Source organism: Coturnix japonica, chromosome 17 (assembly GCF_054131305.1).
Source record: "Coturnix japonica strain WE chromosome 17, WE-NBRP24, whole genome shotgun sequence".
Taxonomy (NCBI): domain Eukaryota; kingdom Metazoa; phylum Chordata; class Aves; order Galliformes; family Phasianidae; genus Coturnix; species Coturnix japonica.
Window position 1 is genome coordinate 15,726,402 of NC_140679.1, and position 20,551 is coordinate 15,746,952.

A 20,551-nucleotide genomic window follows, 5' to 3' on the forward strand; every position below is an offset into this window, starting at 1 on the left:
AGATATGGAGCCCCATGTGCTGGTGGGGAGCAGTGGCTGCGTCCCCCATCCCATTGCAGCGCGGGGCACACGGGGCGGGCAGCCGTGCCATGGTTACCCTGCAAACAGCACAGTTATTTATATCCCGGGGCGGACAGGCCGCCTGCCCGGCTCTCCTGGAAGGCTGCGGGGTGGATTTATAGGACACGCTGTTTATACAGCCCGGGCTGAGCTGACGGGGCCGTGAGGAGCAGCCAAGCACCGACCCCATCCCCATCCCCATCCCCATCCCCATCCCCATCCCCACCCATTGAGCTGCGGGGTGGGTTTGTCCCACGCTGACCCCTTCCCCACTGGCCCCTTCCCCTTGTAGGCCTGTGTGCCCACCCATCCCCACTCCGAGCTGTTGGCACTGTGTGTTCTCCTGCCCAGCACATCTCCCTGCCCCCTCCCCTCACTTACACCCCCTCCAAACCCACTCTGCCCTTTGCCACCCAGGGCTGCCCCCGGCGCCTGTTTCCCCAACCTCAGCATCTTTCCCATCTCACCTGCTCCATCCCCTCCCGTGCAGCCGGCAGCATATGGCCGAGGCTGCTCTAATGAAGATTAATGGGAGGAGATTCTCCTTCTCCAAGCAGGGCCCCCCCCGATGGGTTTTAATTAATAGCTGGGGGCCACTGTGAGCTGCCCTGGATGCTCCGTGTCACTGCAATGCCGTGTCCCCTCCACCTGGTGCTATGGGCAGCCCCTTCCTTCCCGTCCCCCCCCCCGCAGCTCCGTGCCCTAAAGCCTCTTAGGAGCTGCCGGGACGGGCCGTTCACAGCTTTGTGAGTTAATTCCCAGCAGGTGACACATTCCCAGCAAGTTGTTTCCCAGCCGGACCGATGGGGCTCACATGACTGTGTCCTATACCAGGGCTGGGGGGGGGGGGGCACCCCTAAACAGCCTTCCCCATGCAGAATGGTTTTTGCTGAGGGCTCTGGATGCGTTGCTGGGTATCAGGTGTCTCCCAGCATCCGGCCTGCAGGGATCCCTTGTCTGCGTGGTCCCATTGCTGCTAGGAATGGTGCTCAGGGAAGAAGGGACCCCCCCCCCATCCCCGCAGTCCAGGCTGGGTGAGGAGCACCAGCCTTTGCAGCCAGGGTGATTTCTGCATTCTCTTCTGCTTTGTGCTTCGCTGCCTGTGTAATTGCCGGCTAAATCCCGCTTGGATAATCCTTCTTGCTGATGGTGCACGAAGGTGCTGCCCTGGGCTGCTCCTCCAGACCTTGTTTTGCTCCCAGGGCTCAGAGAGGAGCTGTGTTAAGGGTTGGCACAATGTTGGGGTGGGCACAGAGGGATGAGCCCAGCCCAGCACAGCCCACTCCTCACTCAGCCCCATCCCCTCCAGCTGCCCCCTCCCCAGCATCCATCCCTTCATCCCAAACCAGCTCCTTCTTGCACTCACACCACACTGCAGCCCCCATTGACCCCCACCCATCTCTCAGTGCTGAGCCCCCTCCCACATCCCCGTGCTCTCAGTGCCCACCCTGGGTCCATGGTGCCCCTCACTGTCACACCGAGCGGCTCCGGCCCTTCACACCATCACGTGGCACCGTGGCACCAACCCTCAGCTTTCCATTTTTAGAACAGCTGGATCAGGGGAAAAAAAATGTATTTTTGGAGAGTTTCGTTTGCTTCAGCTCCAGGATCTATTTTTTTCCCCTCCTTTCCTTATTTTAAATGGGACAAAGCCCCTTTTGCCTTCAGCCGGCTCTCGGGGCTCACGGCCTCAGGGCAGCTCCCCATCCACCACCCCGGGCTCTGTCCCCCCCCCATGTCCCCATGGTGGCAGTGGGGCAGCAGACACTCTGGTCCTGCAGCAGCGCAGCCTGCCGTGCTGTGGGGCCTCGGGCTCCCTGCTGCCTTTCATTAGCAGCAGTTTTGCTGGGGGAAAGGCTGCAGGGCTGCGGCACAGCCTGGCTCTGAGCCACACGGCTGCTGGAGCCCGGCCTTCCTCCTCCTCCTCCTCCAAATGTTATGGGATGGCCCAGGGGCACATCCCCATCCCAGGGAATGGGACCATTGGGATCAGCTGCCCCGTGGCACACAGAGGGGTTCAGTCCTGTGCTTCCATGGGGAGGCAGGTGTGGGGCTTCCCTCAGCCTCACCCATAGCAGAGCTGCTCCCAACTCTGAGCATCCCCACGTCCCTGTAGTGGGACCCAGAGCTGAAAGCAGCGCCCAGGTGGGGGCTGAGATCCAGGTGGGGGCCGAGATCCAGGTGGGGGCTGAGATCCAGGTGAGGCTCCATGAGAACTCAATTAACCCTGAAGCAATTCCTACAATTGGGCAGGGTTAGGAGTTGAGTTCTGGGGGTTGGAGCTGTGGGTTGGGGTCAGCCCTGCTGAGTGCTCTGTGCCCCCCCATGGGCAGCACCCCTAACCATAACCCTACGTGTTCTGCTTCCAGATTCCTGCTTGTTTTTAGCTGCCTGGTGCTGTCTGTCTTCTCCACCATCCAGGAGCACCAGAAGTTGGCCAACCAGTGCCTCTTCATCCTGGTAAGTGATGGATGCATTCAGGCACCCCCTCCCCACATCCCTCAGCCTCTCTTCACCCCTCTGGTTGGGGGGGGGAGGGGCTCAGAGCGCTGGAGGAAACAGGGCGGAGGTGGGGGAGGCGGGGGGGGGGGTGTTAAGAAAAAGGCCGATTTTCCCCCCAAAGTGTCACAAAGGGCTGACGCCGGAGTTCTCCCGAGTGATGGAGACTAAATCGGGAAGGTCCTTGTGACTTTCCCTCAAGTAAGCAGAACGGGGCCGGTTGGGGCGGAGGACAATGCTGACGGAGGAGGAACAGAACCCGACCCGGCTCCGCTCGGTGCCGGCAGGAGGAGGAGGAGCCGCCGAGCCGGGGGTGTCCTGTCGGGTTGGGGGGGGGTTGGGATGCTCGATTCGCCCCATCTCAAAGCGCCCACCCCGCCCTGCCCGCCTCAACTTGTGCTTTTCCCTGCAGGAGTTTGTCATGATCGTGGTGTTCGGGATGGAGTACGTTATCCGTGTCTGGGCTGCCGGCTGCTGCTGCCGCTATCGGGGCTGGCGGGGCCGCCTGCGCTTCGCCCGGAAACCTTTCTGTGTGATAGGTAGCACCGGGGGGGGGTGTGTGGGGGGGTCGGGGTAGGGCTGGGGGCTGCTCCCCTCACTGCCCCCCATCCCCGTCCAGATTTCATCGTCTTCATCGCTTCCGTGGCCGTGATCGCGGCCGGAACGCAGGGCAACATCTTCGCCACCTCCGCCCTGCGCAGCATGCGCTTCCTGCAGATCCTCCGCATGGTGCGCATGGATCGACGCGGCGGCACCTGGAAGCTGCTGGGCTCCGTGGTGTACGCGCACAGCAAGGTGGGGGGGCGACCCCCTGTGAGCCCCCACCCCGGGCCCGACCCCTCCCCGGCCCCATTGACCCCGCTCTGCCCGCAGGAGCTGATCACCGCGTGGTACATCGGGTTCCTGGTGCTCATCTTCTCCTCCTTCCTCGTCTACCTGGCCGAGAAAGACACCAACGGCGAGTTCGCCACCTACGCCGATTCTTTGTGGTGGGGCACGGTAAGTTCAGCGGTGGGAGGGTGGGAGGGGGCCGTGGGGGGGGGGAGCTCCGTGCAGGGCCCCCCGTGCTCTGTCCCCGTGCAGGTGACGCTCACCACTATTGGCTACGGGGACAAGACGCCGCAGACGTGGCTGGGACGGATGCTGGCAGCCGGTTTTGCTCTGCTCGGCATCTCCTTCTTTGCGCTGCCCGCAGTGAGTGTGAGGGTGGGGGGGTCCCACCTCTCCATGCCCCATTACAGGGCAGGAATATGGGAGAAAGGGGTAAAATCCACCCCTGTGGTGGTGACCCCCCTGTGCCCCATCCTGCCCCCATCCCCAGGGGATCCTGGGCTCCGGTTTCGCCCTCAAGGTGCAGGAGCAGCATCGGCAGAAGCACTTTGAGAAGAGGAGGACCCCAGCGGCAAACCTGATCCAGGTGCCCCATGTGCACCCATCTCCTCCTGCTGTGCCCCATCCCTCTGTGATGGATGCCTGGATCCTCACCTGGGGGCTGGGGAGGGGGGGTGGGGTGGTCGGCTCTGCCCCATCTCAATGGGATGGGGGTCCTTGGGAGCTCAGTCTGACCCACAGCCCACCTCCCCCTGCAGGCAGCCTGGCGGCTGTACTCCACAGATACCAGCCGGGGGTACCTGACAGCCACGTGGTGCTACTACGACAGTCTGCTGCCCTCCTTCAGGTAGGGGAGGGGGCACGGGGGGGGCTCATCGTGGCTCAAGGGTGAGCACTGCAGCGAGCAAACACGAGGGCACACCGAGCCCCCACCCCACAGCACCCCACCACCATCACCACCTCACACCCACCATCACTTGCTGGGCACAGCTCACATCACAGAGCTCACACCCCACAAAGGCTCAGCGCTCTGCCCTCCTCTGCCTCCAGTGGTGGATGGACGGTTCTGTTTCACCTTTTTGCTTTCCTGAAGGTGGAGGTTTCTTACCAGCTGCCCCCACGGGGGGGTCCCGGTCCTGCTGCACTGGTTGGAGCTGGATGTGGAATCCAGCACCCGCTCTGCTTTTGCTTCTTGTTTGGCTCCTTTTTGGCTCTTGGTTTGGAGGACCCGGCTCTGCTCCTCCTTGGTTTTTGCTCATCTCGTTTCTCCTTTTGGGAAGTCTTAATTTCTCCATGTTTTTTTATTTAACCCCCAACCTCAGAGAGCTGCTCCTAATGTTTGAGCACTTGCACCGAGCCCGCAACGGAGGATTTAGGAATTCAGAGGTGAAAAAATGGCCTGATGGAGCCCCGCCGCCGTATCAGCCCTTCTTCACCTCTGGCCAGAAAAGCCCCATCCCCGCCTCGTGTGCCGGGGGCAGGTAGGGAGCAGCCGGCTCTGCCCCTGTGTGTGTGTGTCTGCGCGTGGGGGGACCCAGCGTGGTCCCCAGCTCCAGGGGCTGAAGGGAACCCGGGACAGGGCAGCGAATCTTTGGGTCAGGATCATTTGGGGCCGACGGCTCCGCTCTGCCTCCTTGTGGTGCCGGAGATGAGGCACAGGGATGTGCTGAGCTGTGGGGCGGCCCCATTGCGGGGCTGTGGGCACAATGAGGTGAGTACAGCCTGGGGGATCCCGGTCCCATCCCCGGCTTCACCGCGAGCATCACCTCTCATAACATCTCATCTTCTCTCTCTCCCTTCCCCTCTTCCTGCTCACCTTCTGCTCTCCATCCCCCCCCACACCTTCCCTGCCCCACACACCCCGAAGCTGGAAGGAGGAGGACGTGCAGCCCCACAAGTGCTTGAGCCTCAGGTAACATTCGCCCCACAACGTGGCCCTGGTTTGGCCGCCCACCCCACTCTGTGCCATCCGGCACCGTTCCTATGGGCACTGCCCTGTGCCACCGCTGTGCACCCATACAGAGCTCGGCCTCCAGGACCCGCAGCCATCAGTGTTTATGCAGGACCTACACAAACGTGCTCACACTTCTCCCCTCCGCAGTGGGGGGCTCTGTGCCCACACGTGGGGGTCAAACACGCTGTGGGGCCGGGGCTCAGCTCAGCTCACTGATGCTCAGCTCACTGATGCTCAGCTCACTGATGCTCTCTCTCTCTGTGTCCCTGCCCTGCCCCCAGCCAGGCGGGTGGTGGGAAGCGGAGGCTCTTAAGAACGTGGGCTACATGGAGACGGAGGTACCGCGGCCCAGGAGCTGCCGGGTGCATGGGGGGGCTGCTGGGTGTGGGGATTTGGGGGGCTGTGATGCAGCACTGGGGGCTGTGCATGGCTTTGGGCTGGGAGCCGGCTTGGGCACATCGGGCTGTGCCTCAGTTTCTCTGCGTGCAACATGGGTGAGCCTGGTTGTGCCATGTCCGACAGCAGCAAAGTGAGGGTGACCCCATAGCAGTGTGCCCCATGGCAGCATCCCCATCCTGTGTGTGCTGCCAGCCCGGCTCCTGGACAGGGAAATCTGCAGAGCTCTCCCTCCCACCGTGTTTAGTGGCATCCCCTGCACAGCAACAGGGCTCTCCCTGCCCTGCACTATGTGCTGAGCCCTGCACAGCTCTGACTCCCTCTGCTCTTGGTTCCCATTCTGCTTGGCCTCATGTCCCGCCGTGTGCCCGCAGCCCCCCCAGTCCCAGAGGCAGCACCAGGTGCTGTTTTTGTGTCGGTCCTACATAAATGATGTCTGCTCTTCCCAACCTCCCCCGAGCCAGCAGAGCGGCTGGTTTGGGAGCTGCAGGAGCAGGGCAGAATGGTGGTGCAGGCTGCAGGAGGAGGATGGCAGGGCCCGGCCGGCCCCAAGTGTCAGCAGTAACGGGGCTGCTCCGTGCGCTGCTCTGCTGCGTGTCCCCACCTCTGTCTGTCCCTCCGCCATCCGTCTGTCTCCTCTCTCTGCTCTCAGAGCCGCGTTTGAGGCTGCTCTGCACGTTCATGCAGTGACGCCTGCTGCCAGCCTGAGCTCACACCCAGTTCATGTGCTGGGGGCCGCCCATCCCTTCCACCCCCCGGCCCCATCCCAGCTCTTCAGGAACCCACCAGGAGCTGATTCTGCCCCCCACCCCCATCCACCCCCTGCAGCACCAAGATGGGCATCAAGGAGCGCATCCGCCTGGGCTCCCCGCAGCGCCTGGGCAGCCGCGGCCGCCTGCACCTGGGCCCCCCCCTGCACCGCTCCCCCAGCACCGAGGCCGTCCCTGAAGCCCCCAGCCCCAGCAAAGTGCACAAGAGCTGGAGCTTCAACGACCGCACCCGCTTCCGTGCATCCCTACGGCTCAAACCGCGGCTGCAGCCTGAGGGTGAGCGATGGGGGGGATGAGGAGGGTCCAAGGGGGGCTCGGTGTGGGGCTGAGACCTCTGCTGTACCCCAACCCTTGTAGCAGAGTGCCCACCAGAGGACAGCGGGGAGGAGAAGGGCTCCCACTGCGACCTGACCTTTGAGGACATCATGCCAGCAGTGAAGACCCTGATCCGTGCTGTACGGTGAGCGCAACCTGCCCCATGCGTGGGGACATGCAGAGTCATGGGGGTGGATCCCCACCACGGCCCCATAGCAACTAACAGACCCCCAGGTGCTGGCCATTCAGGCCCCATACCTGCATCCCCCCCCTGCCCGCAGGATCCTCAAGTTCCTGGTGGCCAAGAGGAAGTTCAAGGAGACCCTGCGGCCCTACGATGTGAAGGACGTCATTGAGCAGTACTCGGCTGGGCACCTGGACATGCTGGGCAGGATCAAGAGCCTGCAGACACGGTGAGATGGCCCTGGGGGTGGGGGGGGCTCTGGGGTCCTACAGGTCCCCAATATGTGGGGCACATCCCCATCACCCCGTGTCCTGTTGGGAGTGATGCGCCGTGTCCCCTCCCTGCAGCGTGGATCAGATCGTGGGCAGGGGGGGTCCCGCAGCTGATAAGAAGATCCGGGAGAAGGGAGAGAAGTCGGTGCTGGATGCTGAGCTGGTGGATGAGCTGAGCATGATGGGCCGCGTGGTCAAGGTGGAGAGGCAGGTATGGAGGGGGCAGCCCTGGGGATGTGTCCCCATGTACGTCCCCATGTACGTCCCCATGTATGTCACCATATCACCATCCCATGGGGACCCGCTCGTGCCCTGCCTGCAGGTGCAGTCCATCGAGCACAAGCTGGACCTGCTGCTTGGCCTGTACTCTCAGTGCCTGCGGAAGGGCTCAGCCAACTCCTTCAGCCTGGCTGCTGTTCCGCTGCCCCGTGAGCCCGACATCACCTCGGATTATCACAGCCCCGTGGAGCACGAGGACGTGTCGGCGTCAGCCCAGACTCTGAGCATCTCCAGGTCGGGCAGCGCCAACATGGACTGAGTGGTGGGATGGGGCCGCGGGGACGGCTCCGGCCATGGGGGGTGTGGGGATGTGGGGACCCCCCCGGCCTCATCCAGCCCCACTGAGCTGCGTCCCTCTCTGCATTACTTGAACTCGGTGTCCTTGTGGGTGGGCAGCGGCTGAGCTGTGGTGGGGATGGGGGGAGCAGCAGCGCCGTGGTGGGTGCTCCCCAGGGGGGTTGGGAGCCCCCAGCCCGGGGCATCTGCCTCCCTATGGGGGGGTCCTGCACGTCCCAGAGCCGCACTGGGACCAGCACAGCTATGCAAGGCTCCAGCTCCGGAGCTGAGCCCTTGGGTACAACAACCCCATGGGGTCTCATTGGGGTGGGGGATTTACCCCATCACCCTCCTCTGCCAGGGTTCCCCCTGCTCACAGGGCTGCACCTCCAGAAGTGCAGCAGAGCCTTCTGCCCCTGCATGCTCCCAGGGCAGTATCTATCTATATACGTAGGAGACAGATATGCAATAATGTCTTAATATGCAACACCCCCGGCAGCAGCCACCCGGGGGGCCATACGTAGGCAATAAGCACCTCCTGCCGGCACGAGGGGCTGCGTCCTGCCCCGCAGGGGGCTCAGACCCACAGAGGGGGGTCCCGAGGCTGTGGGGCCGGGCAGGAGGAGGGGGCGGTGGTCCACCAGGAGCATCCCTCCCCGCCCCCTATTGAAGGACTCCTTCCCTGCTTGTTCCTGTCCCTGTCCCCTGGGGGTGACTGCGGGTGGGGACGGCGTGTTGGTGGCGGTGCCCTTTGCACGCTGCTTGTATCAGGGCTGCTTTCCAGTCCCCCATCGCAGTAGTGCCAAAGTTTGTTGGTACCTCCCGGGGGGGCTCGTGGGACCCCTTTTGCCTTTGAATCGTGGGGATCCTAACCCCACTCTGCTGCTGCTCCCAGCCCCCCCCTTTCCCCCTATAGTGCATGTGAACAGCATGGGCTGTGCTCGCAGCCCCCCAGGCTGTGCCGTGGGGCCGGGGGTGCCCAGGGAGTGACGCACAGCCACGCCGCGGGTACCCGGCCCTGGAGCGAGGGTGCATGTGACAGCTTCACCCCCAGCCCCGCTCAGTCCTTAACCCTTAGGGCTCCTCCCCGGGGCTGGCTGGGCCCCTCAGCTCCCCCTTCTTTCCCCCAGCCGTCCGTAGTTACCTCACTTTATTAACTTAATAACTTATTTCTTTCATTAAACTTTGAAGTAGACGCCGCCTGCCCGCCTGGTTCCTGCCCCTGCTCTCCCGGGAGGTGGCACTCCATCCCCACCGCAGCACCCAGCGCTCATCCCCCGCCCCACGCTGTGCTGCCCCCCCCAACCACCGCCCTACCTCGGCCTGCAGAGGGGCTGTGCTGTCCCGGGGGGTCTGATATCCCCTAATGGTGCATCCCCATCTGCCCACGGCACTGCGCTGCGAGCCCCGTCCTCTCAATGCTGCAGCCCCCCACGAAGGTGGCAGAGTCTTCTCCCCCTCCCCGTGTGCCAGGACCCCTTGGGCGTCCCCCCTCCCGCAATGTCCCAGGGCCGCCCTTTGCCTGGATGAAGCCGGACTCTTGGCCGCTCCTTCGCCAACAGCGGCCACGCAGCGATGGGGCGATGGCTGCAGCCCCTCTGCAGCTCCCCCCCGACCCCACAATAGCAGCCGGGCTGCGGGGGGGCCTGCATCAGGACCGGGGCTTTGGGTGGCCCCGCTCGGGTTGTGGGTGCAAACCTCGGGGAGCCCCGACCTGCTGGCGGTGCAGCTCCGGCTGCTGCACGTCGGGGGCTGCTTTGAAGGGGGAGCCAGGTCGGAGCCAGCAGGAAAACCCTGTTCTGCTCCACCCTGAGCCCAGGTGGCAGCACCACAGTGGGGTCTGTGCACGGAGCTGTGGCCCAGGATGCGTCCCAGCGTCCTGAATTGGGGTCCCAATTCGTCCCAGCTGCCGGCCCCAAATGGCACCTGCGGGAGGAGCGTGGGGCTGCGGGTGCTGCTGCTCCTGTCGCTGTGTTGGGGGGGGGTTGGGGGGCTGGAAGCAGGAGGATGCGGAGCAGAGGAGGCGATGTCCCGCGTCCCTCCGGAGGGTCTCGGAGGATTCGTGACTCACTCCGAATTCCTGTCCTCGTTCCTGCCGGGCTCCGGGCCGGACCCAGTTCCTTCCTGAGCTTCCAAGGCCGCGTGAGCAGGAAAAACCCTTCGGGGAGCACCGCGCTGCTCTGCCTGCCGGGGGGGGGGGGGGTCTTGTAGGACCCCCTTTGGGTGCCCGGAGCAGCCCCGTGAGTCCCGCTGTCTCCGTCGCACACCGGCAGCACCTTCGAGGAATCCCGTCTGGGTCAGAACACCCCGGGAGGAACCGAATCGCTGCGGGCGGGGGGACCGGGAGGGGGGGGCCCGGGGCTGCTTGTATTGACCCTCAGCGTGTGCCCCAGCACCGGGACGGCCGCGTTCCTTCCCAGCACATACAGCGCTGAGCGCAGGGACATGAACGCGGCCCCTTCCTCTCCCCACCTCGTGCTCGTGGGTCGGGGGACTCCCACCCTGTCGGGATGCGCAGAGCTTCTATAGGGCGCTCTCTTTGGCCTCAACATTCCGAGGGTCCCCCCCACCCTCAGCAGAACTCGGGACCCCCGCAGGGACAGCAGCTCTGGGGGCGGCGGGATCAAACTCATTGGGCGCGGGGTGGGGCAGAGCGGCCCGGCCCCCACCCCGGGATGCCCCCGGCACCTCCCCGTGCCCACCCCCACCCCCGGGGCGAGGCTAAAAGGGAGCGGCGGGGACGGAGGAGGCGCTGGGAAGCGGCGGCGGGGAGCGGTGCGCGGTGGGGCGGCAGGTATGGGGCGGGTCGAGGCTGCGCTCCGGGCGTGCCCTCTCGGTTCCATTCGGGGTCACCTTGGGTCCCCATGGGTTCTCCTTGGGTTCTCGGGGCGGTGTTCCTCTCCCTTTCCCTAATAACCGTGGGCTGAGATCGGGGAACTCATCGCAGCGATGGTACCGCCGAGCCCCCCCTCCCCACCCCTGGGCAGCCGGTTCCCCCACGAGGCGCAGCCCCCATCGCTGTGGGTGCCCCACGCGGCCCCTCTGCTGTGGTCTGAGGTCGCCCCGTCCCGTGTGGGCCTTGGGGAGGGGGAGGGCTGAGCTGTGCGTGGGCTCGGGGCCGTATGGGGAGGGGGAGCGGGGCAGGGAGGGGGGTCACGGAGCGGCTGAGTATCTCCGATCCGGAGCTGCGTGGGCGCTGCGTTAAGGAATTGGGCAGGAGATGAGGAATGCGAAGGATTTGCGCGTCACCTGCATAGGAGGTCCCAGCCCCAACGCCGGCCCAAAGCCCGCCCCGAAGTGCCCCCAGGGCCCGGAACGAGGCGACCCCAACCCACTCCATCCCACTCCATCCCACTCTACAGCTGCTGCGGCTTCGGGGACATGGCCGGCACCGCTCTCGTGCCCTGGGCGCTGCTTTGGCTGCTGGCGGCGGTGGGTTCGGCCGCCCGGGCACGGACACGCAGGGAATTGTCCCCGGGTCTGTACGAACACGGGGTGTTCGATGCCGGCGGCTCGTACTGCCAACGCGGGGATGTCTGCTGCCGCGGGCGCGACGACGGCTGCACCGTGCCCTACCTGGACACCATCTGCTACTGCGACCTGTTCTGTAACCGCACCGTGTCCGATTGCTGCCCCGATTTCTGGGAGTACTGCCTGGGCATCCCGGCCCCGTTCCCTAAAGCTCCAGGTGAGGCGGAACCCGGACGGGTCTATGGGGCAGAACGGGGCCGGGTCCCGCCCCGGTCGTGTCTGGGGCACGGACTCGCCGTCCCCGACTTCACCCCGTGGGCAGCGGGGGCGGGATGGGAAGGAGGGGGGGGACCGGGGACGCTCCCCCCCATTACAACACAAGGCTCTCTCAGAAGTCCCAGCAGAGCAGAGCCAGCTCCGGGTATCAGTGGCCCCTTTATCCCATCCCAGCCCGCAGTTAACCCTCCCCGTGCCCACCTCTCTCTCCCCCTCCCTCCCTCCTTCCCTCCCAGGCTGTGCTCGCTCCGGTCGCACCTACCCCAGCGGAGCCACCTACCGGGACAACTGCAACCTGTGGTGAGTGCCCCCATCCCATAACACCCCGACCCCAGCTGTGCTGGGAGTGGGGCCGTGCTGCCGGGGGCCGATTCAAGTTGCCTTTGCTGTGGCATATTTGGGGTTTCTGTGCCCACGCCCAGCTTGCCCCGGCTTGATGGGACGAGCAAGCCCCGTCCTGCTCCAGGTGGGGATGCGGCCCCACGCAGCTCAGTGCTGCGTGCCAGGGGTTGGCTCCAACACGGCACTGCAGGCACGTTGGGATGGGGAGCGTGGAACCTGCACCGGCAGAGCTGCACTGAAGGCTCCATCTGGAGCTGCACACCGGGCTGTGTGGATGCACTGCTGTGCCCAAGCAGCCTCATGCAGCGCTGCAGGTAGAGCACAGCCCTCCCTGAGCTGCTGCCCCTCTGGGCATGTAGGATTGGGGGGCACTGAGCCCCCCCCCGTGCTCAAAGGAGCAGCCTCTGTGCTGGGAAAACATCCCTGCTGCACCCAGAATCTTCTTCCCCCGCACTTGGAATGCAAAGAGGTTCCTGCTGTGCTTCACCCCGACCTGGGGCTGTTGTATGGGAGGAAAATGTGAAGCTTGTGGGCTGCAGAGGGGGTGTGAGGTGATGCTGTGGGTGCTCTGCATGGCTGCAACCCAGGTGTGTCCCCATCTTGACAGCTGGGCAACTCAGAGCCTGTGCCCAAGGAGTTAACAGCCAGCAGCCGGGTCAGCAGAGCTGCGGCCAAGCAGGGCAGTGAGGGGTGAAAGGCTCGGGAAGCGTCTTACGGGGTTTTTCCATTGCCTCACAGTGCCTGGGGACAGCAGATATCGGGGGAGTCGTGCTGTGTGCTTCTATGGGGCCTTGGGATTTGTCCACTGTGCAGGGATGTGGGGCTGGAGACGTGGGGCAGCTTCTGGGGGGGGTGATGTGGGGAATTGGGGTCTGGGTGGTGCTCTGACCCTCATGGGGTGGTTGGGATGGGGATGGGAGAGGCGAGCAGGGCTGCTCTGCCCACAGCTCGGCTCCATAAAAGGGAACTATGTGCTGGGAGCTCACAGTGAGGGCAGCAGGGCCAGATGCTGAGGATTGCGGGCAATGTGGGGGGAGAAAGGCTGGGGGCTCCCCAGGGGGTCCCAATTCAGGGGGTTGTTGCTCCCCACCTGCTGACCGTGTCCTCCCCACAGCACCTGCAGCCCTGGAGGGCAGTGGCAGTGTGAGGATCACGCGTGTCTCATGGACGGGGACCTCATCGATGCCGTCAATAGGGGAAATTATGGGTAAGGGCTGTAAGTGACTGCAGGGATGGAGGGGGCAGGGGTGTTTTGTGGGTGTGCTGACACCATCCCATGCTCTGTGCAGGTGGAGAGCGGCCAATTACAGCCAGTTTTGGGGCATGACACTGGAGGACGGGATGCGCTACCGCCTGGGCACCTTCCGGCCACCCCCTACTGTCATGAACATGAATGAGATGCACGTGAGTTGGGACCCCACAGACCCCATAACCCACAGCCCCAAAGGCACCGTGCTGGGCTGGTGCTGCGGGCTGCCCCGCTCTATGGAGACAGCAGCTCAGCACATTCCCCCTCGCAATCCCTGAGCTGCCAGTGTTGTTTTTGCCCCGTCCCTCCTTGCTGGGTTCCCATAGGAAAGCCGGCCCCATAGCTGCTGAGTCGGCAGAGCTGTGTGAGCGGGATGCCCTGGGGCTGCAGCCAGACACAGCCCCATGGGGCACCTCCTGCTGACCCCATAGTGGGCTCTATGGGGCATCCATGGGGACACCTGGGTGGGACCTTGTGGCTCTGTCCCATGCCACGTCCAGAACTTGAAGTCCTCCAGCACAGGGATGCTCCATAGGGACAGGATGAGCCTGGCGCATGGCGCACACCCATCGCGTGGCCTTGACTCACAGCAAGGTTTAATTTTAGCAGCATTTCCTGCCCTGGGTGCTGTGACCTCCCCAGAAGGGCTGTGCTGTGCGTGGCCCCCAAGAGGAAACGCCGGGTGTGAGTCAGCCCCGGGAGCAGAGCACACAATGAGGGCCCCCAACGCCCCTGCTGGCACCCATGGCCGGATGCTCAGTGCTGGAGGTGCTGTCACTGAGCCTCAACTTGGCAGAGCCTGAGACAGAAGCTCCTCAGGGCAGCACCCACATCGTGGCTGTGCAGTCTGGGGTGGGTTGGGGTGCCCTGCATGGCATTAGGGACCACAGCTCTGGGGGTGCCTTGGAGTGGGGGTCCCCGCACTATGAGGCTGTGCCCTACAGATGGCCATGGACTCCAACGAGGTGCTGCCCCGACACTTTGATGCAGCCACAAAATGGCCCGGGATGATTCACGAACCCCTGGACCAGGGCAACTGCGCCGGCTCATGGGCCTTCTCCACAGCAGGTGGGATGGGGGCTGCAGCGGGTGGGAGTGGGATGGGACCCCCAGGACTTGCTGCCATTTGTGACCACTGTGCTCGTCCACAGCCGTCGCCTCCGACCGTATCTCCATCCATTCTATGGGGCACATGACTCCATCCCTGTCCCCACAAAACCTCCTGTCCTGTGACACAAGAAACCAGCAGGGCTGCAGTGGGGGCCGGCTGGATGGAGCCTGGTGGTACCTGCGCAGGAGGGGGTGAGCAGGAATGGGATGGGGTGGCAATGGTGGTATGATGGCAATGGCACTTGGTACAGGGGTGGGTTGGGGTGGTGATGGGGATAATGGTGATGGTGGCAGCAATAGGGATGGGGTGGCAGTGGTTGTTGGATGGTGATGGGATTGGGATGGGATGGCAGTAGGAGTAGGAAGGTGGAGTGATGGCAGTTAGATGTGATGTGTGGATAGAAACAGCTATGGGATGGCAATGGGATGGGGATGGGGCAGTGAAGGGGACTGGACTGAAGATAGGGATGAGGACAGGGACGTGTCCATGTTTCCCATCCTCTCATCCCCATCTCTTGCACAGGGTGGTGACAGATGAGTGCTACCCCTTCACCAGCCAGGACAGCCAGCCCGCAGCACAGCCCTGCATGATGCACAGCCGCTCCACGGGTCGGGGCAAACGACAGGCAACAGCACGATGCCCCAACCCCCAGACCCACGCCAACGACATCTACCAGTCCACCCCTGCCTATCGCCTGGCCCCCAGCGTGAGCATCCATGGGGCTGGGGGTGGTTCTGCCTGCAAGGGGGGGGGGGAATAGAAGGGGAGGGATGTGGGGCTGCCCCTGCAGATGGTGGAGGGAGGGGTGGCATCACCCTTCTGGGTGTCCCTGGGGTGCTGTGGGGTCAGCAGGACCTGGGCCCTTTGGTACCAGCTGGTTCTGTGCTTGCAGGAGAAGGAGATAATGAAGGAGCTGATGGAGAACGGCCCTGTGCAAGGTAGGGAGCAGCTGGGGGCACTGCACTGTGCAAGTGGGGGGGGGCAGGTGCTACTGGGACAGCTCAGGACCTGCCCCCCCACCATTCCCCCCTGCTGCTGCTTAATGCTTAACGCAGCCCAGGGAGCTGCCCGCTGGCACCTGTTGCTCATTAACTTCTCAGGGTTAATCTCTGTCTTGGCAGTTGGTTTTATTTGGTTTTATTTTCTTCACCCTCCTCCCCCCATGCAGCTGAGCCTTGTCCCATGTCCCCAGCACAGCCCCGTGTCCTCTGTGCTCACACACTCTGCTGTGGTGGGATGCAGAGCTGAGCACCCAACCAACCCCTATCCCCATCCCTGCAGCCATCCTGGAGGTGCACGAGGATTTCTTCCTGTACAAGAGTGGGGTCTATCAGCACACAGCCGTGGCTGAGGGGAAGGGGCCGAAGCACCAGCGGCATGGCACACACTCAGTGAAAATCACAGGGTAGGTGTGTGTGTGTTGGGGGGGCAGAGCAGCGTTTGGGGCTGGAGAAATGCTTCCTTAGGGGGAGGAAAGGCGTCCACCTTCCTCAGGGCAGGGAGAGGAAACGGGGAGGGAAGGAGGCTGCTGGGCTGCACTGCAAACACTGGGGCTGCTGCCATGAACAGTGTGAGTGTGCCACGCTCAGCAATGGGGGATGGAGGCACAGCTCCATGTGTGGGGGTCTCAGAGGGGGTCCTGGCCCTTGGGAAGGGGCTGGAGGTGGGAATTGGTTTCACAACCCTCCCCAGTGGGTGTGGGGGATGCATCCCCATGGGATCCAGCTCATTGCCCTCCTGCTGCAGGTGGGGTGAGGAGCAGCTGCCCGATGGCCGGATCCAAAAGTACTGGGTGAGTAGCAGTGAGATGAGCTGCCTCCCAAGTGGGGGCTGCACCATGGGGAGGCTGCGAGCACCAGAGCTGGTGCTGGGGGGTATTGAGGGGTGGTGGTTGGTCCTCCTGTGCTGAGCATCCCCATTGCAGACCGCAGCCAACTCGTGGGGCAGAGCGTGGGGTGAGGACGGACATTTCCGCATCGCACGAGGCGTCAACGAGTGTGAGGTGGAGAGCTTCGTGGTGGGCGTGTGGGGCCGCGTCAGCGTGGAGGACATGCCCCATAAGTGAGCACCCCGGCACCGCAGACCCCATTGGAGCTGCCCTTGTCCCTGCCCTGCACTGCAGTCCCTCCCTGCCCCATCCCCAGCAGGGACACCCCGGGTCGGACCCCTCGTGCTGCCAGGTGCTGACGCAGCGGCCGGGTGCAGTGGGCCGTGAATGGGGCGTGGGGCCGGGGTGGGGGGCATCGCAATGACTGTGGGATGGAGGATTTAGTCACTAATCCAGCCCAGGCTCAGCCAGCTTTGTTGGCAGCCGGGGGCTCTTCAAAGGCAACCACCCCTGCCCCGGGTGTCTGAGTCCCCCCTGGTCCTGTACATAGGGCAGCAGGAGCTGTAGGACCCCCAAGGCCCAGCACAGCTCCTGCAGCGAGTGGGGGGGAACCATCTGAGTCCCAAAAGATGGAGGAGCACAGGGCTGGGTGCTGCCAGCTGGGGATGGGGGCCCTGCAGCTCCCTCACCCCCCCGTCCCCATGGTGCTAAGGCCCCAGAGCAGGAAATCGGCCCCTGCAACCAGCCCTGGGGTCTCCAGCCCCCCCTGTATCCCCACCCCTGCCATGGGGCTGCAGGAGGGACTGGAGCTGCCGCACAACCTCACCTAACCTGCATCCCTCCTGCCCCTCCTCACACTGGGCTGTACTTTTAACTTGGTTTTTTTTTTGGTATTTATTTTGCTTTTTAATATTTGTAAATAAAACTCCTGGATCTCCTCCTTCCCGTACAGCTCCGCTCCTTCCCGCACTGCTGGGTGTGGGTGCGTGGCCCCACTGCCCCAAGAGCCCCATCCTTATAGGAGCAGGCTCAGCCTCCCTCCCCATCCCGGAGCAGGGTCAGCACCTGGAAGTGCTGCACAGGGCTGATAAGGAGCACATTGTCTGCTTTCCTGTTTTGCTGGCACTGTGTGACCTCGGCCACGGGCTGCAGGGGCTGCAGGCACGAGCAGATGTACGGCCAGCACAGTGTCCCTGTGCTGGGAAAAGGGGGGGTAAAGCTTTGGGAGAGGGGATGGTGGGAGGGATTGGGTTGGGGAGGGACACTAACAGCCCCAGGGGGGAGATGGGGGCTGTCCCCAGGCTCTTAACCTTGTGCCACCCCATGTCTGTGCTCAGGTCTGTATCCACGTCACATAATCACAGGGGGTGGAAGCCCCCTGCTAAAGCAGGTTCACCTACATCAGTATTACGAGCACCGGCCCTTTAAAACTACTTTAAAGATAATCATTTGCAATGAGGAAACGTCACGGTCTGAGATCCTTCGTGCAGCTCTAAGCTGCACAAATAAACTGGAAATCAAACCTTTCAGAGCTCAGCTGCAGCCCAGCTCTCAGCCATTGAGTTCCCGTGCTCAGCTCTGCACCTACATCCATCCCATGTTCACTCAGGGGAGCAGAGCAGCCCTCAGCATTGAGTTTGGCTCCTTGGCTGGACACTTTCTCTTTGCATTCCCTCTGTTTTCACTGTTTTCTTTGCATTCCCTCGGCTCTGAGCTCTGGCTGCGCCCCAACGTGGAGTGGGGCGGCACCTGGTGGCTGCAGCTTGCCCTACAGCCAACGTATGGATCACCATATAGAAACACCCGCACCTCTACCTATACATCTGTCCCTACAGACACCCCTATTAATACACACATGCAGGTATATCAGTGCATGCAGACAGGAGGTGTGTGTGATCCCACGCAGCCCCTGCTGGGCGCCTGCTGCCAGCTGGCCAGAGCTGCAGCCTTGTCTGAAACAGCACAAAAGTCAGCTCCAAAAATAGAGCAGAACCGGCTTTACTCACCAGAACAGAACTCCAAATATTGCTGGAATTGTTATTAGTGCTCACAAAGTCCCACCTGGGGCCAAAGTTGAGACAAATAACAGCGCTGTTATTTCTCCTCAGAGCACCAGAAAACGTTTTAACTCGTTCATAAAACACCCCCTTACCCTGAACAAAGAAACTCAGCTGTCACACAACGGTCAGGGTGCTGCTTCTCATCAAAGGCAATTAAAAGAACAACCCCACAACCATCATTTTAAGAGCACAGGGAAGAAAAACAACCCGAACCTTTTCAGTGTCGGCCTTCACTTTTGTGGCTGTATCTCAGAAGAAGGACAGCACTTCATTCCCTGAGCCACGCAGCCATCGCCCCTCAGACCAGCCAGGAAATGCTGCCAGGGCTCTTTTATTAGAGCTACAAAAATAAGCTGTAAACCGTTTCCAAGCTTGGCTTCCACAGGCAGAAAGAAATCAGTACAGACATTGGCAACGAGGGACCCAGTCCTGCCTGTGAGCATGAGGTGACCCCAGGTTTTGATACAACTCTGTGGCTGGCAGGGGAAGATCCAGGTGCTCCCAAAGGCACAGAGCTGTCCCCAGAGCCACAGCAGAGGATCAGAGCATGGCACAGGCTCACTCTTAGTTTGGTTGTCACTCATTGTGGCACAGCAAAGCCCTGCTGCAGCACAGAGGCACCCACCGCCATCCAGTGGGGATGAGGAATAGACCAGGACCAGGACAGGACAGGGACCAGGACCAGGACAGCCACCATCCCCCCTTGGCCTCGTGTGTCACAACATGCGTGTTATGACCATGGTGAGGAAGTCCTCGTAGCCGAGCCGCACGTTGCCCACCATCCCCGTGTCCTTCTCACGGAAGGCATCTGTCAGGCTCTGCAGCTGCATGCAGATGTGAATGAAGCGGTCGAGCTGGATGCTGGGGTTGGAGGATCTCTGGGCATAACGGGACAGCAGCAGCTGGCTGAACTGGGGGCTCAGGTTATAACCCATCTGGGAGAACGCTGGGAGTGAGAAACACACATTAAAGCCCTGCAAGGAGGGTGACAGTGCCCTCCCCACAGTGTGTTCCTGAAGGGCTTCTATCAGCAGCTGGGTGCAGGGAGGGTTATGGGGAGGGAGGAACCAAATCCAGGCGGGAATTCCAGACATTCTTCCCCTCCATGTGACGCACACACCCAGGAGCTCCTCCCAGAACACAGGGCTGAGTCACACGCCATCGGGAAGGGCAACAAAAAAGGGCTTTCCCTAAGGAAGTTCACAGTACGGCCGGTTCAGTGCGATGCAGGGGACACCTGGAAGCTCAGAGAGAACAGCAGGAAGGGGGCTGGAAGGGGGGGGGGGGGTCTCTGGATTAGCTATTAGGAATGGAATGTCCTCTGAAAGCGCGATCGGGTATTGGTACATATTCCCTCTCTACATTCCTGATGATGTTATCACCTCGGTTCCATCATTGCTCTCTTTGCCTTCCAGGTCCCCAAGGGCCACCAGGCTATGGGAAGATGGGTCTTCCAGGCCCTGTGGGGCAGCAGGGCATCCCTGGCATCCCCGGTCCCCCGGGTGCCATGGGCTGTATCAGTGTATTGGTACAGGCTGTATCAGGTATTGGCACAGGCTGCCCAGGGAAGTGATGGAGTCACCATCCATGGGGTGGCCTTATGGCACTGAGGGACGCGGTTCAGCTGAACCAGATGCTCTTAGAGACCCTTAATGACTCACTGCTGGGCTGTAATGCTCATCAATCAGTCAGAGCTCCCTGTGTAACCCAGCTGTGTCCCCCCCCCTCACCCACCTTGCTGCAGCTCAGTGCAGCTGATGGATCCCGACTGGTCCCTGTCGTATTGCTGGAACAGGCTCCTCCATTGCTGGATGAAGCGAAGCAGCGCCGAGAAGCCGTACACGTCCATCCGACCCGACCTGCTGCTGTCAAACGTGTCTGCAAGGAAGGAAGGAAGGAGAACACATAGGGGGCAATGAGGGGAGCATGGCCCCCTTTAACATAAGGGCACATAGAGGGAGCATGGCCCCTTTAACATGGGGGCAATGAGGGGCATCATGGCCCCCTTTATCCCCTCGCTGTGCCCATAGGCGCGGCCTGCACTCACTGATCATTAACAGACACGTCTCGTCGTTGAACGCCGACCAGTTGTTGTTGAGCAGCGCCTGTTTCAGCTCCTTCACCGAGATGGAGCCGCTGCGATCCGTGTCCACAGCCTGGAACCACGACAAGGCCTCGGGATCCACCCCGTGTGGGGCTCCGCCGCCATAATGGGCTCCGCTGTACGGCCCGGCCTGCCCCGGGAACGCCGCCATGTCTCCTCTTCCGCCCCGCACTTCCTGCTTCCGCCCCCGCACTTCCTGCTTCCGTTTGTCACTGGCGTTTCTCGACTTCTATTGGTCAAATATAGCGGATGAGAGCGGAAGTCCCGCCCTCCC

At 62.6% G+C, this 20,551-nt stretch overlaps 3 protein-coding genes across 13 annotated transcripts in view; 2 read left to right on the forward strand and 1 right to left on the reverse strand.

Moving 5' to 3' along the window:
* KCNQ4 (potassium voltage-gated channel subfamily Q member 4) overlaps window positions 1-9,031 on the forward strand; it is a 16,167-nt gene extending 7,136 nt beyond the window's left edge. For 2 of the 11 annotated variants that reach the window (XM_085518181.1, XM_085518174.1), the window contains exons 2-15: window positions 2,430-2,520; window positions 2,972-3,098; window positions 3,179-3,354; window positions 3,433-3,558; window positions 3,616-3,753; window positions 3,881-3,976; window positions 4,149-4,237; window positions 4,713-4,871; window positions 5,258-5,302; window positions 6,569-6,786; window positions 6,868-6,970; window positions 7,107-7,238; window positions 7,357-7,492; window positions 7,604-9,031. In XM_085518181.1, the coding sequence (XP_085374307.1) occupies window positions 2,430-2,520; window positions 2,972-3,098; window positions 3,179-3,354; window positions 3,433-3,558; window positions 3,616-3,753; window positions 3,881-3,976; window positions 4,149-4,237; window positions 4,713-4,871; window positions 5,258-5,302; window positions 6,569-6,786; window positions 6,868-6,970; window positions 7,107-7,238; window positions 7,357-7,492; window positions 7,604-7,819 (1,852 nt within the window). In that variant the 3' untranslated portion in view covers window positions 7,820-9,031. The remainder of the gene's footprint in view (window positions 1-2,429; window positions 2,521-2,971; window positions 3,099-3,178; window positions 3,355-3,432; window positions 3,559-3,615; window positions 3,754-3,880; window positions 3,977-4,148; window positions 4,238-4,712; window positions 4,872-5,257; window positions 5,303-6,568; window positions 6,787-6,867; window positions 6,971-7,106; window positions 7,239-7,356; window positions 7,493-7,603) is intronic. The other 9 variants (XM_085518175.1, XM_085518176.1, XM_085518178.1 and 6 more) reach the window with 9 other exon arrangements.
* Window positions 9,032-10,587: 1,556 nt separating this feature from the next.
* On the forward strand, window positions 10,588-17,053 carry TINAGL1 (tubulointerstitial nephritis antigen like 1). The gene is made up of 12 exons (XM_015883249.3): window positions 10,588-10,630; window positions 11,199-11,524; window positions 11,820-11,883; window positions 13,040-13,132; window positions 13,215-13,329; window positions 14,119-14,242; window positions 14,326-14,476; window positions 14,808-14,991; window positions 15,178-15,223; window positions 15,567-15,690; window positions 16,032-16,077; window positions 16,210-17,053. The coding sequence occupies exons 2-12, from the start codon at window positions 11,218-11,220 to the stop codon at window positions 16,348-16,350; spliced, it is 1,395 nt and encodes a 464-aa protein (XP_015738735.2). The 5' UTR covers window positions 10,588-10,630; window positions 11,199-11,217; the 3' UTR covers window positions 16,351-17,053.
* A 1,387-nt stretch (window positions 17,054-18,440) lies between these two features.
* On the reverse strand, window positions 18,441-20,460 carry PEF1 (penta-EF-hand domain containing 1). The gene is made up of 3 exons (XM_015883275.3): window positions 20,221-20,460; window positions 19,908-20,051; window positions 18,441-19,119 (listed from the first exon to the last, which is right to left on the reverse strand). Exons 1-3 carry the CDS (start codon window positions 20,426-20,428, stop codon window positions 18,890-18,892), a joined length of 582 nt encoding a protein of 193 aa, XP_015738761.1. The 5' UTR covers window positions 20,429-20,460; the 3' UTR covers window positions 18,441-18,889.
* Window positions 20,461-20,551: the final 91 nt, after the last annotated feature.

What these genes read in the sequence shown, in the direction of transcription:
- PEF1 (XM_015883275.3), bottom strand. Translation starts at nt 20,428, where the DNA reads ATGGCGGCGTTCCCGGGGCAGGCCGGGCCGTACAGCGGAGCCCATTAT. An exon ending in GACGTGTCTGTTAATGATCA is followed by an intron (nt 20,052 to 20,220) that starts GTGAGTGCAGGC and finishes CCTTCCTTGCAG; the next exon opens with ACACGTTTGACAGCAGCAGG. An exon ending in CTGCACTGAGCTGCAGCAAG is followed by an intron (nt 19,120 to 19,907) that starts GTGGGTGAGGGG and finishes TCTCACTCCCAG; the next exon opens with CGTTCTCCCAGATGGGTTAT.
- TINAGL1 (XM_015883249.3), top strand. Translation starts at nt 11,218, where the DNA reads ATGGCCGGCACCGCTCTCGTGCCCTGGGCGCTGCTTTGGCTGCTGGCG. An exon ending in ATGGGCCTTCTCCACAGCAG is followed by an intron (nt 14,243 to 14,325) that starts GTGGGATGGGGG and finishes GCTCGTCCACAG; the next exon opens with CCGTCGCCTCCGACCGTATC. An exon ending in TGGTACCTGCGCAGGAGGGG is followed by an intron (nt 14,477 to 14,807) that starts GTGAGCAGGAAT and finishes TCTCTTGCACAG; the next exon opens with GGTGGTGACAGATGAGTGCT.